At 48.8% G+C, this 13,032-nt stretch overlaps 1 protein-coding gene across 1 annotated transcript in view; it reads right to left on the minus strand.

Moving 5' to 3' along the window:
* EDARADD (EDAR associated death domain) overlaps positions 1-13,032 on the minus strand; it is a 48,676-nt gene that overhangs the window by 11,259 nt on the left and 24,385 nt on the right. Inside the window, exon 4 of the mRNA XM_034662462.1 lies at positions 2,047-2,092. Within this exon, the coding sequence (XP_034518353.1) occupies positions 2,047-2,092 (46 nt within the window). The remainder of the gene's footprint in view (positions 1-2,046; positions 2,093-13,032) is intronic.

Below are 13,032 nucleotides of genomic sequence, written 5' to 3' on the forward strand. Positions count from 1 at the left end.
AAACTTTACATCGGAATCTGGGGATGTACTGTATGGTGATTAACATAATATAATAAAATTAAAAAAAATGTTTAAGAGACAACTGAAATTTGATTAAAGTGAATCTGTTAGGCAATAACAACCTTAAATCGTAAAGGTCTATAGATATTCCTAAACAACTTACTTTATCCATTCCCACTTTTAGCTCACATTCCACATTAATGTGCAGGGTGTTAGTCTTTTAAAAGTTTAAATACAGATTTTTTTTTAATTAGAAAAGAAATACGTGCTTATTGCAGAAAATCTGAAAATTCAGATGAGCATACAGGGGGAAAAAAATCATGCTCCTACCACCCAGGCCGATCAATTAGCCTATTATGGATTTCTTGGTTCTTTTACCACACGTTGTATATATTTGCCTGCATCTGATCATTTGTTAGAAACACATTTGCATATACAGGTTGAAGTTTTGGGGGAGAGATTTTTCTGGTATTCACTCATGTGAGAAATTTAAAAAATATAGGAGAGTGGAAAGAAAACAAAAATTGACTGCTTGTGAGCAAAGACGCTTTCTCCTCCCCACATCGTGCAGCTAGTGCTTCTGATTCAAGCCTGTCTGCTGCGGCATCTGTGTAGGAGGGATAATTACTGGCCAGAGGTACCAGCCTCTTGTCAGGGCGGGGTGTGGTCCAGGGAAAGCAGGTTCCAGTGGGGTGTCCAGATGGGACCTTGACGTTGGGCCTGTCCTGTGAAACCTGGTGGGAAGGCTCCCTACAAGTTCAACTGGCTCAGTTTCCCCTTTGACTTCTCTAGTCACAGCAGGGTAGTGGCTGGACTGGAATCAGGATCCCAACCTCTGTCTCCCAGAGCTGTACTTCTGCTCTGGGACCCACATAGAAGGTCCTTAATAAATAAAAATCTACTCAATGAAAAAAAAGTCACCTAGAGTCTCACCACCTAGAGATAACCGCTGCTAACATCTCCTTCCTTCCTTCCTCCCTCCTTCCCCCTTCTTTTCCTTCCTTCCTTTCCTTTTCTTTTCTTTCTTTCTCTTCTTCTTTCTTTCTTTCTTTCCCTCTCTCTCTCTCTCTTTCCCCTCTCTTTTGGAGCCCAGTGCAGGGCTAGAACTCATGACCCTGAGATCAAGACCTGAGTTGAGATCAAGAGTGGGATGTTAACCGACTGAGCCACCCAGGCACTGCTAACATCATGTTTCTAAGGGGAGAGAAAAGTTGACTATACACCACATGTTCTGATTTTCCGCATGGTTACATGGGCACAATCTAGGTAGGACTGGTGACAGATTATCCTCAGGGTTTTAGGGTCCACTACCATCCCTCTAAGAAAGAAAGAAACAAAACCCTGATGACACAGGTCCTACGATATGTTTTAAAAGGTATAGAAAACATTAGTGATTACGTTTTTTAGTCATTCTTTTGGTAGCTTATTTTAATGTTCACTCCAGATTTTCTCCGTGATGAATTAGTAAGAAATCTGAAGATCGCCAAAGTTTCCAACCTACAATAACAAGTGGGGAAAGGAGACAGATCTGAATGTTTCTCAGGTTGAACACACCAACAGCAGAACGGGGACGAGCACACGACTGGTGAGGGAGGGGCTCCTTGGCTAACTGAGGGCCCCAGGCACACAGTGGGGACAGAGGCAGTGGCTGGCTGAGATGGCCCTTCCCATGCTGGCCTGATTGGCCCCAGCCCCATTGCCTTCTTCCACCTGGCAGTTTTCCATCAATGCCAAGGCCCCCAGGACTCTGAGGAAGGAGGCTCTGCCCTGTTCTGACTGTCGCCCCCTCCTAAACTTTTCCTATTGAGAACCCAGCTGTGCCCCTCATGAGCCAAGTAGGGTCAGCTTGGAGAAAATACTCTTTGAAGGCTTTTGTGAAATCTGGCTAACATTTCCTGCCACTTCCCCATGGTCTGTGGTTGGAAAGTTTCTCTAGCCTGTAATACAGATTTTTAAAGTTAATGATAAACTTATTTGTGAATTATCTTTAATTCCATCATGCCAGTTACCAGAGAAGCCAAGACATCTGCACAGTCAATCCTTTACCTGAAAGGGGATCTCCAGTACTGTCTGGAAAGCCATTTTCTTCTCCCTGTCAACCAGAAAGCAACCTTCATTAGAATCACACCCATACGTGAATGGAGATAGAATCATTTTCTAACGTAGTTAAATTTCCAGCAGAGCCTGGCAGGGGTGGTGATGGATCTCATGGACAGTATTGTAATGGGTAGGGAACTATGCGTCTTCTTCTGAACAGAAGCTCCTGGAGGGCAGGAGTTTGGTCTGTTTGCTCCCTGTGCTGGGTCCTCCCATGCCCAGGACAGTGCCTGGCACACAGCAGACCCCAATGGATGAAACAACGTGCTACCGTCTTACTTTTATTTCACACAAGGGATGATTTTTATTTTATTCCCTATCTACTCTTTGTTTGGGCTTGTTGTCAGTCTAGGTTGTAATTTGTTTCCGTATCTATCATATTTTTTAAAAACGTATTTTGAAACTGCAAAGAGACACTGTCCAAGGCAGTGTCCAAATCTCGTGAGAGCTGACTGTGCTTCTGCCTTTCTGCTGGGGGTTCTGTCTTGACGAGCAAGGCCGTGCTGCGGAACAGGCTCCACGGACGGATGGGTCAGGGTTATGGGAAGTTTTTGAATGAACACAAATCTCTGTTTCTTCCTTTTACAAGGTTAACCCCAGAAGCTTCACAAGGGTGGGGCCACCGTTCAACGGGTCATGTAGGGACCTGCCTTCCCACATCTGTGGAACCGTGGCAGGACCGGGCAGGCAGGCCCTTTTATCAGCAAAGTCACGGTTCTGCTCACCGAATTGGAAACGTGCACGGAGCAAACGGGAACAGGACCTTCCACTGGTGTTCAGGGACACTAATGTGAAAACTGGACAGACTCGCACCACGGAGGTCCCCGCTAACCCATGAGCTTTCCTTTCATGAGACACTACGTTACGTGGCCTATGTGCCTTGATGTCTCATAACCTGCAGACAGTTTTTACCAAAGACAACGTCCGGCCCGAGTCATCCCCGTGACAGAGACGAGGGACAGGACGTGACTCAGAGTGACTCACAACGTACCATCTCTGTTCTTGCTCTCATTATTACATTACGCTCCTTCTGAGGTTAGTTTTCTAAGAGTGAAATCGGAAGACTTATTTTTGCCTTTGTTAAAATGGCCTTCCCGAAGCCACTTTCAGCACCCGGTTTATACCAGTTCCCCGTGTCAGAACCTATATGCAAAGACAGAGAAATCTGAACCCTTGACCTCCAAGCCTGCCCTCAGATATGCTGGGGAAGTAGAAACGCACACAAATAACTAAAATACGAGGCAGACGGTGCTGAGTTCCAACAGGGAGGTGTAGACACAGTCAGAGGGGAGACGGTTCCTCCGACAGGAAAAAGCACAGGAGGTTTCATTGAACCAGAGATGTTTGAGACAAGCTTTGCTGAGGATGTGGACAGTGGGCACTCGGAGGCAAGGGCACTGAGATGGGGGCCCTGTGAGCTGCCAAGAAAGCGGCAACATGGCGGCTGCAGTGCCTTGTCCGAAGCAAAGGCCATGAGAGGCGATAGAGGGAGAGGCTCTGAGGCCGCACTGAGGCCCGGAAGCCTGTCAGGAGCTGGGCTTTGTGTCACAGACGGGGACAGGGGTCACTCAGGAGCTCTGTCCACAAGCAGGCGTGCTCAGAGGCATCCAGGAAACGCCACCGGCTGGGTGTATGGAAGTTACGGAGCATGTACAGGCCTGTGACTGTGGGGTGCCATGGGGGAAAGCAAGATGGCCTCGGGGGGGACGCTTCACGAGACCCCAGGCCACTCATCTGGGAAAGGAAGGGATAACGCCGGAGCCACTGCAGAGGTACGGGCACAAGGCAAAAGGAGATGAAATCAAGTTTTTTCAAGAGTGATGGATGAGACCACGAGATGTCCATGGGTGTTGAAAACATGGTGCTGGTCCTTGAGGGAGGTCAGGGCCGGAGATGAAAATACGGATGCCGACAGGATAAGGGAAGGAGACAGGTGCTGGAGAGCAGGACGTGTGCTCACAGCCTTGAGGAGCAGCCTGACACCTACATTTTGGGGGGCAGGGGAAGGAATGAGGAGGAAAGCAGAGAAGGGAGGTCAGAGAGGAGGGAGAAAAGCAAGAGGAGACAGCATCAAGTTAGGGTAAGTTCAGGGGCTCGTGGGTCCCGCGAAGACAAGATGTGGCGAGGAGATGAGTGGTGATATCTGAGCACGGCTCCAGCAGACATGGACGCCAGCTCCTACCAGGTGGGCGGTGAGGACAAAGGTGTTAGCCTGCAGGGCTACCCACCCCCACGCCCTTCTGTCTGCTCAACTTCCTCTTACCATTGAGGTCCCGGCTCAGACATCACTTCCTCTTGGAAAGCCTTCTGCAAACTCCCAGTGTGGGTCATGTGTTGGGGGCATCCTGTCTGTGCATCCCATGGGACGCTTGCTGCACTGGGTGTGGGGGTTTGAAGTGTCTCTCTTCTGCACTAGACCACAGGACTGCCAGGCAAGGGCCCTTGTCCATGCCGTCCTATGATTAGCACGTTGAAAACAGAGAACACAGACTATCTGTGGAAGGGACAGCGAGTGGGCGGGAGGAAGGAAAGAAGACACAAATATGGTGTGGAGTCTGATCTCTGGAGCAGGGCATAAACTGCCGTCCTCCAGGATGTTCTCCCCATGCCTCCCTCATGCCCTCCAACCCTGCTCATTGGCCTCATCTTCTTGGTCACTGATACTGTGGCCTCCACCCCCACTCCACTGTTTTGGCCTCACCTGGATTCCTGTCCACTCAGTCATGGTCCAGTGTCTTAACCATGTGATTAAAAACACCCTAGACTTGTCTGTTAGCTGCGGGCCCCTGGCCAGTCCTTAGCTCCACCCTCCCTTCCCCCTGTCTCGCTCTAAACTGCTGAGTATTATTTGAGAAAAAGAAGTGATAACCCTCCCACATTCGTAAGATGACATATCTGATCTCAGCTGGATCTCAGCTGTTCCTCAGTCATGCTTGTTCTTTCTTCCACTGTCCTCCTTAAGGCCTTCTTGGGTTTTGTTCCAAATCTTTTCCACCCAGCTGAAGTCCTCATATCCACTGTGCTGCTTATCCTGAGAAGGGGCTGGGCCAACGTGTTTGTCCCCACTCTTCTCCTTTTCTCCTATCTCCAAAGAGATGGCGTCTTTTCATCTTCAAGACCCAACCTTTATCCTTGAACTGTGGTCATGTGCAGATGTTTTTAATGGCACTTACCGGGAAGGGTGGGACACACCTTATTTGTCTTTATATTGCCTAGCACTGAGATTAGATGCTATGTTCAGAAATGTTAGTTCAATGTAATTGAGCCCATAATCATCGCAAGAGGGCCTCTCGCTACAGCACAGAACCTGCTTCCAGGACCAGGTCAGGCCTGCGGAGTGCGGGGGTAGACAAGGGAGCAGAGGACCAGCTCATGGAAAGGCCCAGGATACAGAGGATGTGGCAAGTTCTGTGACGGTTCTAGGAGCAGCTGATGTGAAGGATTTCCAGAAGGAGACCGTGGGCTCCACCTGGAGAGCAGAGGGTTGTGACAAACCAGTAGGAAATGTGGGCAGATGATCCCTGGTGGCAGACAGGGCCAGCACCAGTCCTCAGGAGGTGTGCTGGTGATGGGAACCCAACATAAGCCCAATTCTAGGAACCGGAGTCCACAGGACTGGGGGACAGAAGTCCAGCCTGTGGCATCCCTGGGACCCAGGACTGGGGCCCGAGGGATTGAATGGTGCTCAGTCGCACAAGCTGTAGCTTGAGATCTCACCGCCCCCATTAAAACTGATCCAGGACCATGGAGGACAGAGTCGTGGGTCAGAGTGGCACCAGGCTCAGCTGTGAGCAAGCCAGGACAGCAGGGGTCTCCTATCACATACAAGTCCCCCTGTTGTAAGCCAACCTCTGAAACGAGTCCCCTCGTTCTGCTCCCTTTCTTCTTCCCTACTTCTTTCCAGACTTCTCAAGGACTTACTTCTGCATGTGCCAGGCACATGATCCTTTGGGCTAGCTCACTGGCTACTCCGAGTACTTCTCAGGAGTGAAGGGCTACCCTTTACAAACGACAAAGAAGACTTCTGTTTAAAAGCCTTGTTTTAATTCTGAATGAAGTTCAAGTATAAAGTATCGGTTTTATGGGAGCGAATAGTTTCTGGGTATGGTTGGGTCTGTGTGCCAAAAAAGAAAGGTCTAGGTAAGAAAAAAGAGGGAAACAACCCAAACGAACGTTGGCAGATGAATGGACTAACAAAAGGTTGAATGTGACCCAGCCTTAGAAAGGAAGGAAATCCTGACCCAGGCTACAACATGGATGAACCCTGAGGACATTATGGTAAGTGAAATAAGCCAGACACACAAAAAATTATCCATGCAACTCTCCTGAATGTATTAAATGATCAACCGCTTTTACACAGTAGGACTAGACTACGAGTTTCCTGTTGGATTTTTCTAAAGCAATTTATACTTAATTCTTTTTCTGCAAATTAATAAAATTATTACAGTAACTGTTTACACTTCTACTTTTTGCTGAAGTATACTATGTATATAAAAAGCTGGGCATATCTATTTATTTGAAAGTATATTCCAGAAACTAGCCTTCAGAAATGCCTTTAATTTAGGATACGTTTACCAAGCACTGACTCAGTGTCCAAGACCATTCTCAGGCTTGCAATTTGGAGACAAAGGATCCATATCCTCGCTGCTTCAAGGTTACAAGCCAGTAATGAAACAAAGTCATGAGCATAAATACTGACACCACAAGGAATGAGTAATGTATTAGAAAGGCACAGAGAGAATGCCAGGGGAGCATAAAGGTGGGCAGGAATTCAAGTGAGACCACAGGGAACAGGGAACGTTCCATTGAGGATGAAAGAACAAAATGCAGAAGAATGGAAATTTGAAATAAAGGCTGCACTGCTTCGCTGGGCTGAGAGCAAACCCATGGGTTTGTGTACATTTGGTTCAAAGAGTGTTCTATCCAACTGCAAGGAAGACCTGCTATTGTTGAAGTGGGGGTCAAAGCCCACAGCTGCTCTCCTGCGACTTGGAGGCCAGGCACGCTCAGGTGTAATTTCATACCCTTGCTACGGTTTCAAAGGTGAAGGAGGCAGGGGTTTTCCCCTTGAGCATGAAGTATAGTTGATTACTGTTCTGAAATATCACCAAGTATTTCACAGGAGGTTATGGTTTGCACGTGCAAAGGCAGCAGGCGTCACGGAGAGGCAGGGGGTTTCTGCCTAGATTTCTAACACTTGCAAATCCTGGGTGAAGGACGCACGTGATGCTGGAGCACAGACTCATGCAAGATGAGCAGACACTCTCACCACCCTTCAGTTCACCCTATCATTTTCCCTTGGTGCATCATTATGTGGGGACACGTGGTTGCAAGTGCCAATATTTGGAAGGTGGTTAGACCTTTTTTAAAAAAAGATTTTATTTATTTATTTGAGAGAGAGAGCATGAGAGCAGGGCAGGGGCAGAGGGAGAAGCAGACTCCCCGCTGAGCAGGGAGCCCGACGTGGAGCTGGATCCCAGGATCCCGGGATCATGAGCTGAGCCGAAGACAGATGCCCAGCCGACTGAGCTCCCCAGGCGTCCAGTAATGCATTTTCAACTTGAATATTTTTAACTTATGAAGGGTTTATGAGGACAAAACCCCACTGTAAGTTAAGGACTATTGTTATTCAAATTTTTATAAAAAGCCACAAGAGACACGAAAATCTTTCTCTCGGTCTCTCAGCCCATCTCCCCCTCCAGAGGTTACTGGTTACAATCTGGGGCGTGTCCTTCCTGACTCCGTAGTCATAGGAACCAAGACTGACACAGTTTTTTAACTGCAAACCATACAAGTCTACACCCTTTTCTTTTTTTTAAGTGGAGGAGGAGCAGAGGAAGAGGGAGAGAGAGAATTTTCAGCAGCATCCCCACCTAGTTTGGAGCCCGACAGGGGGCTCGATCTCACAACCTAAGATCATGACCTGAGCCAAGATCAAGAGTCAGACACTTAACCGACTGAGCTACCCGCGTGCCCCTACAACTTTTTTTTAAATAATGTGTATTTTTTAAAAAGATTTTATTTATTTGAGAGAGAGTGACAGAGATAGTGACAGCACAAGCGAGGAGGAGAGGGAAAAGCAGGCTCCCGACTGACAAGAGAGCCTGATGTGGGACTCGATCCCAGGACCCTGGGATCATGACCTGAGCCGAAGGTAGCCGCTTAACCGACTGAGCCACCCAGGTGTGCCCCTACAACTTGTTTTAATATTATCTTATGGAGGGCGCCTAGGTGGCTCAGTCGGTCAGGCAGCTTCCTTCGGCTCAGGTCATGATCTCAGAGTCCCAGGATCAAGCCCTGTGTCAGGCTCCCTGCTTAGCAGGGAGTCTGCTTCTCCCTCTGCCCCTCCCCTCTGCTCATGCTCTCTTTCTCTCAAATAAATAAAATCTTTAAAAAATAATATTTTATGGATATCTTTTAAGGCCAGTGCTATCTCCTCTTTTTAATGGTTTTAATTGTACTGCATCAAAGTACCAAAATGTATTCGACCAGTCCCTACAGACGGGCACGTAAGTTATCTGCAGTTTTTCTCTATTTCAAACACACTCTGCTCTGATTTCTGTAGGATCCTCAAAGGGAGATCGCCTGATCAATGAGTAATGGGTGCTGCCAACCCGTGCTCTGAAAGCTGTATCAATCTGCACTCTCGATGGTGTGTGCGGGAGGCTGCAGCCCAACCCCACACCAGTGGGAAGACTCAGTGAAATTCTCACTCACTAGTGAAATTCAAAGGCATTACAGCCAACAAAGCGCTGAATGATAATGAGAACAGAAGCCTTTAAGTCAAACAATTAGAGTGCATATAATGAGGGGCTGTATAATTCAGTGACTAATAAACTCCTCTTATGCTGTTCCTAGGGACATAATTACTAAGTGCTAGAAAGCCGGCATTCCTGCCCTTTGGCTTATATGTGTCTGACCACAAATATATTATTTTGACTTGGCCCAAAAGTAGAAATAAGTTAATAAAACATCAAATTAAACTATCAAATTAGAGTATAGATCTTCCTTGACTGATGAGAGGGTTATATCCCAATAAACCCATTGTAAGTTGAAAATATCCTAAATTGAAAATGCATAACTACAGCTCACCTACTGAACACCACAGCTCAACCCTGCTGACCTGAAACGTGCTCAGGGCACGTACTTGTGCTGGGCTGTCTGGGTGGCCCAGTCAGGTAAGCATCAGATTCTTGGTTTTGGCTCAGGTCATGATCTCCGGGTTGTGGGATTGAGCCCCGTGCTCAGCAGCGAGTCTGATTAAGCATCTCTCTCTCTCCCTTGCCCGCCCCTCCCACATGCTCACTCTCTTCTAATAAATAAATTGTAAAAAAGAGAGAGAGAACACTTATGTTAGCCTGCAAGTGGGCAAGAGCGTCTCACACGAAGCCTATTTGACAAGAAAGTGTTGAGGATCTCCTGTCGTTGACGAAGCACCGTACTGACAGTGGGAAGCAGATCGGCTGTGGGTGCGGAATGGGTGTCGGTGTGTTGGCTGTTGACCTTGTGGTTGCGTGGCTGCCTGGGCGCTGGGCTGCTGGCCGGCATCAGGAGAGAGGACATCCTGGGGGATCGCTAGCCCAGGAAAACATGCATAGCCCAAATTTCAAGGGTGGTTTCTACTGAACACGTATCGCTTTTGTACCCCCGTAAAGTCGAAAAATCGTCAGTTGGCCCATCCTATGTGGGGAATTGTCTGTACTTTGATTTTTCTTCTAAAATTTCATTTCTGGCAAGCTTATTAAAGAAAACATTCTCGAGGCCCAGGAATGATGACTGCAGTAGACAGCACGAGTTTGTCGTGGGAACAGGAGTTTACATTTCATTACTGTGTCCAGCGTTCAGAAACAGAATACAGGGGGCACCTGGGTAGCACAGTTGTTAAGCGTCTGCCTTCGGCTCAGGGCGTGATCCCGGCGTTCCGGGATCGGGGCCCACATTGGGCTCCTCCACTGGGAGNGGTAGCACAGTTGTTAAGCGTCTGCCTTCGGCTCAGGGCGTGATCCCGGCGTTCCGGGATCGGGGCCCACATCGGGCTCCTCCACTGGGAGCTGCTTCTTCCTCTCCCACTCTCCTGCTGTGTTCCCTCTCTCACTGGCTCNCTTCCTCTCCCACTCTCCTGCTGTGTTCCCTCTCTCACTGGCTGTCTCTCTGTCACATAAATAAATAAAATCTTAAAAAAAAAAAAAAAGAAGAAAGAAAGAAACAGCATACAGGTGGTCCCGGTCTACCCCAGCCAAGGGCTAGGCAAGGCAGGCTCCACCGAAAGTCGGCAAGAGCAGCACCGGCCCGAAACGCCTGACAAGGGGAGGGCTGTGAGGGCTGAGCCTGCGGGCTGGGGGAGGGAGGAGGAGGGAGAGGATAAAGGGACAAGGCTGGGTGCTGGGGGGGTGGAGGGTTTGCTCCCTGTGTCGATGTGCTACCAGCTGCGGTCCTTCCCAGCAATGGCATAAGCAGAGTGAGGAGGCAGCCAGCGGAAGGTCCCCTTGCCCGACACACAAATTTAGTCTGAACAAATAAGATGATGCGACCTGAGGAAGTCAAGTTCTATCTTGGTAGACAGAGTCAGATCTTGATGTGTTTTAGGCACAACTGTCTAGGGTATCAAGACAAAGAAAAGATCGACCCCTTTGAAAGACCCTAATCAAATTTACCTGGTATTGCTTAATTTTAACATGTACCCCCCCACCCCAGTCCTGTTAGTAGAGGTGAGGTGGTCAAGTGTGCAGAGTGGGGGGGAGGTGGGTCAGTGAGGGAGAGAGGGAGCAGCAGACGTGGGAGATGTATAATACTTATATTTACAGAACAGGCGGTTTCCGTCCCAGCAACACCCACCCTTGAAATTCCTTCTCCTTCCTCTACACACCCAGAGAGCTAGCTGTGCACGTCTTTGAGAGCCCTCTCCCAGCCTGCTGCAAGAACGGGCACTCTGTTTCGGCCTGCTAGCTAGTGACCGCAGAGTCCAAGGAAGTCCCTCTCACCGGAGTTAAAAATAGCAACTTCGGCCTCCAGGGAAGTCTTCTGGTTTCACCTAAGAGCACTGCTTCCTCATTCTCGATGAAGTGAGAGGTGACTAGTATTTCCCACACCCAGAACTATCTGCTTTCCCCTCAAAGAACAAACCAGAGGGCTCCCCAACCTGTTAACAGATCTTGTTGGTGCTTGAACGATCATGCGGAAGGGCAGGTGGCGGCCTGCTGGGCTGCCTCCCGTAAGATCCCATCGCAGCACCGCCTGGCCGCCCCTTTATTAGACGCACACAATGGCTCGGGTTTGCACAGTCGGCTAGGTCGGTGGCCCTGCCAAGGCAACGAGCCCGCTGGAGAGGATTTTGCCAACTACCTCTCAATCCAATTTAAAGCCAAAGAGCAACCCCGCCGTTTACCGGTTTTATTCCAGGCGCTCTGACCCACGCTGTGCTGCCAGACAGATAGCATTTAGAGTTGTGGGAAAAGCCAAAAATCTCCCCAGGCAAGAGGCCCAGAAGCAACTGCAAAGAGCAGCTGCTACTGACTCAGAAATGCTGGGCATCGGGGGTGGGGGGCGGGGGGGACACAGGACAAGGCACCGGTCCCAACTCCGTCCCTCATCAACGGTCTCAGGTTCCCTCCACTGCAAACCAAGAGAAATCATGAACAACATGATTTCCCTGGGCCTCTTCAGCTCTAACCCTGCCAAGCTGTCAGTCTGCCCATCTGGGCCCAAACCCACTTTCTAAATGGTCAGGATCAGCGGTGCCTCACTGGCCTCTGGGAGCTGGGAGGAAGGTGGGGACCCAGAGATGGGAAATGAAGGCACAGAGGCGCCTGGGTGGAGCTGCTGGTTCAGAGGATGACTCTTGGTTTCGGCTCAGGTCGTGATCTCAAGGTCCTGGGATCGAGTCCCGCTCGGACCCCCTGCTCAGTGCAAAGTCTGCCTGAGACTCCTTCCCCTTCTTGCTCTACACCCTGCCCCCCACCCTTCTCTCTCTCTGTCTCTAAAACAATAAATAAAATCTTAAAAAAAAAAAAAAAAGAAGAGGCACCGATGGTAGGTGAGGGGTCAAGGCCACGGTGCGGGGAGTTGGGGGGGAGAGTCCCATCTAAGATACAAAACACGTGTCCCTGGAAACAGAAGACTTCCGTTTCTTTGGTGAATATACAAGAGCCAAGATGAGCCACAATGTCTTGGGCGTCAGTTACTAACTGAGATGGTTCTCCGGCTTGCAAAGGGTTGAGCACTTCAGTCTTGGTCCTCGTAGGGTACTTTGTGTAATACTATCAACAAGCATGCTTGGCATTTCATGGCTTAAAAACTGGCTATGGCCCCCTGCCCCCCCCCATATACTCTGGGCAACATACTGTGCAGTTTTATTTTTGAAAGGTTTTGTTCAATTTCAAAGAAATCACTTAGCTATTGATAGGCTCTCAACAGATAAAACAGCATCTTCTTTTAATTTGGTGCCATTTAGCTAGGGACTTCCTTGGACTCTGCAGTCACTAGGAATGGATCCGAGCTCTTGGAACTCGTTGGGAGGAAGATCAGGCTAGCAGGCTGGCCTGTTAGGTCTAGTCTGTAAATACAGATGCAAATGTAGTCTAAGAACTTTGCAGCCTTACATGTGGGGTGGAGTGGGGGGAGAGGCAGGGAAAGGATGTTCGCCACAGCAACATCTCAGACAGCCTAACAGCTGAAACAACCTCGAGTTCCACAAGAAGGAGACTCTTAAATTTCTCTATGGCAAAGAATAAAACAGGATATGAGATGGGACATTTTCCTAGTGTCTCAAGAGTTTTGACTGGGGCCCCAAGTGGAGGACAATGGTCTGCATACACTCCCCAGTGAGGTGCCAGGTAAACCCCAAAGGACTAGCTGAGAAGACACCAATAGTGGTGGTGTGACCATTAATTTCCCACCCCCACCTTCAGCTTAGCTAAGGAGAGATGTCTTTAAAGG

This window comes from Ailuropoda melanoleuca, chromosome 6, assembly GCF_002007445.2.
Source record: "Ailuropoda melanoleuca isolate Jingjing chromosome 6, ASM200744v2, whole genome shotgun sequence".
NCBI classification, from domain to species: Eukaryota; Metazoa; Chordata; class Mammalia; order Carnivora; family Ursidae; genus Ailuropoda; species Ailuropoda melanoleuca.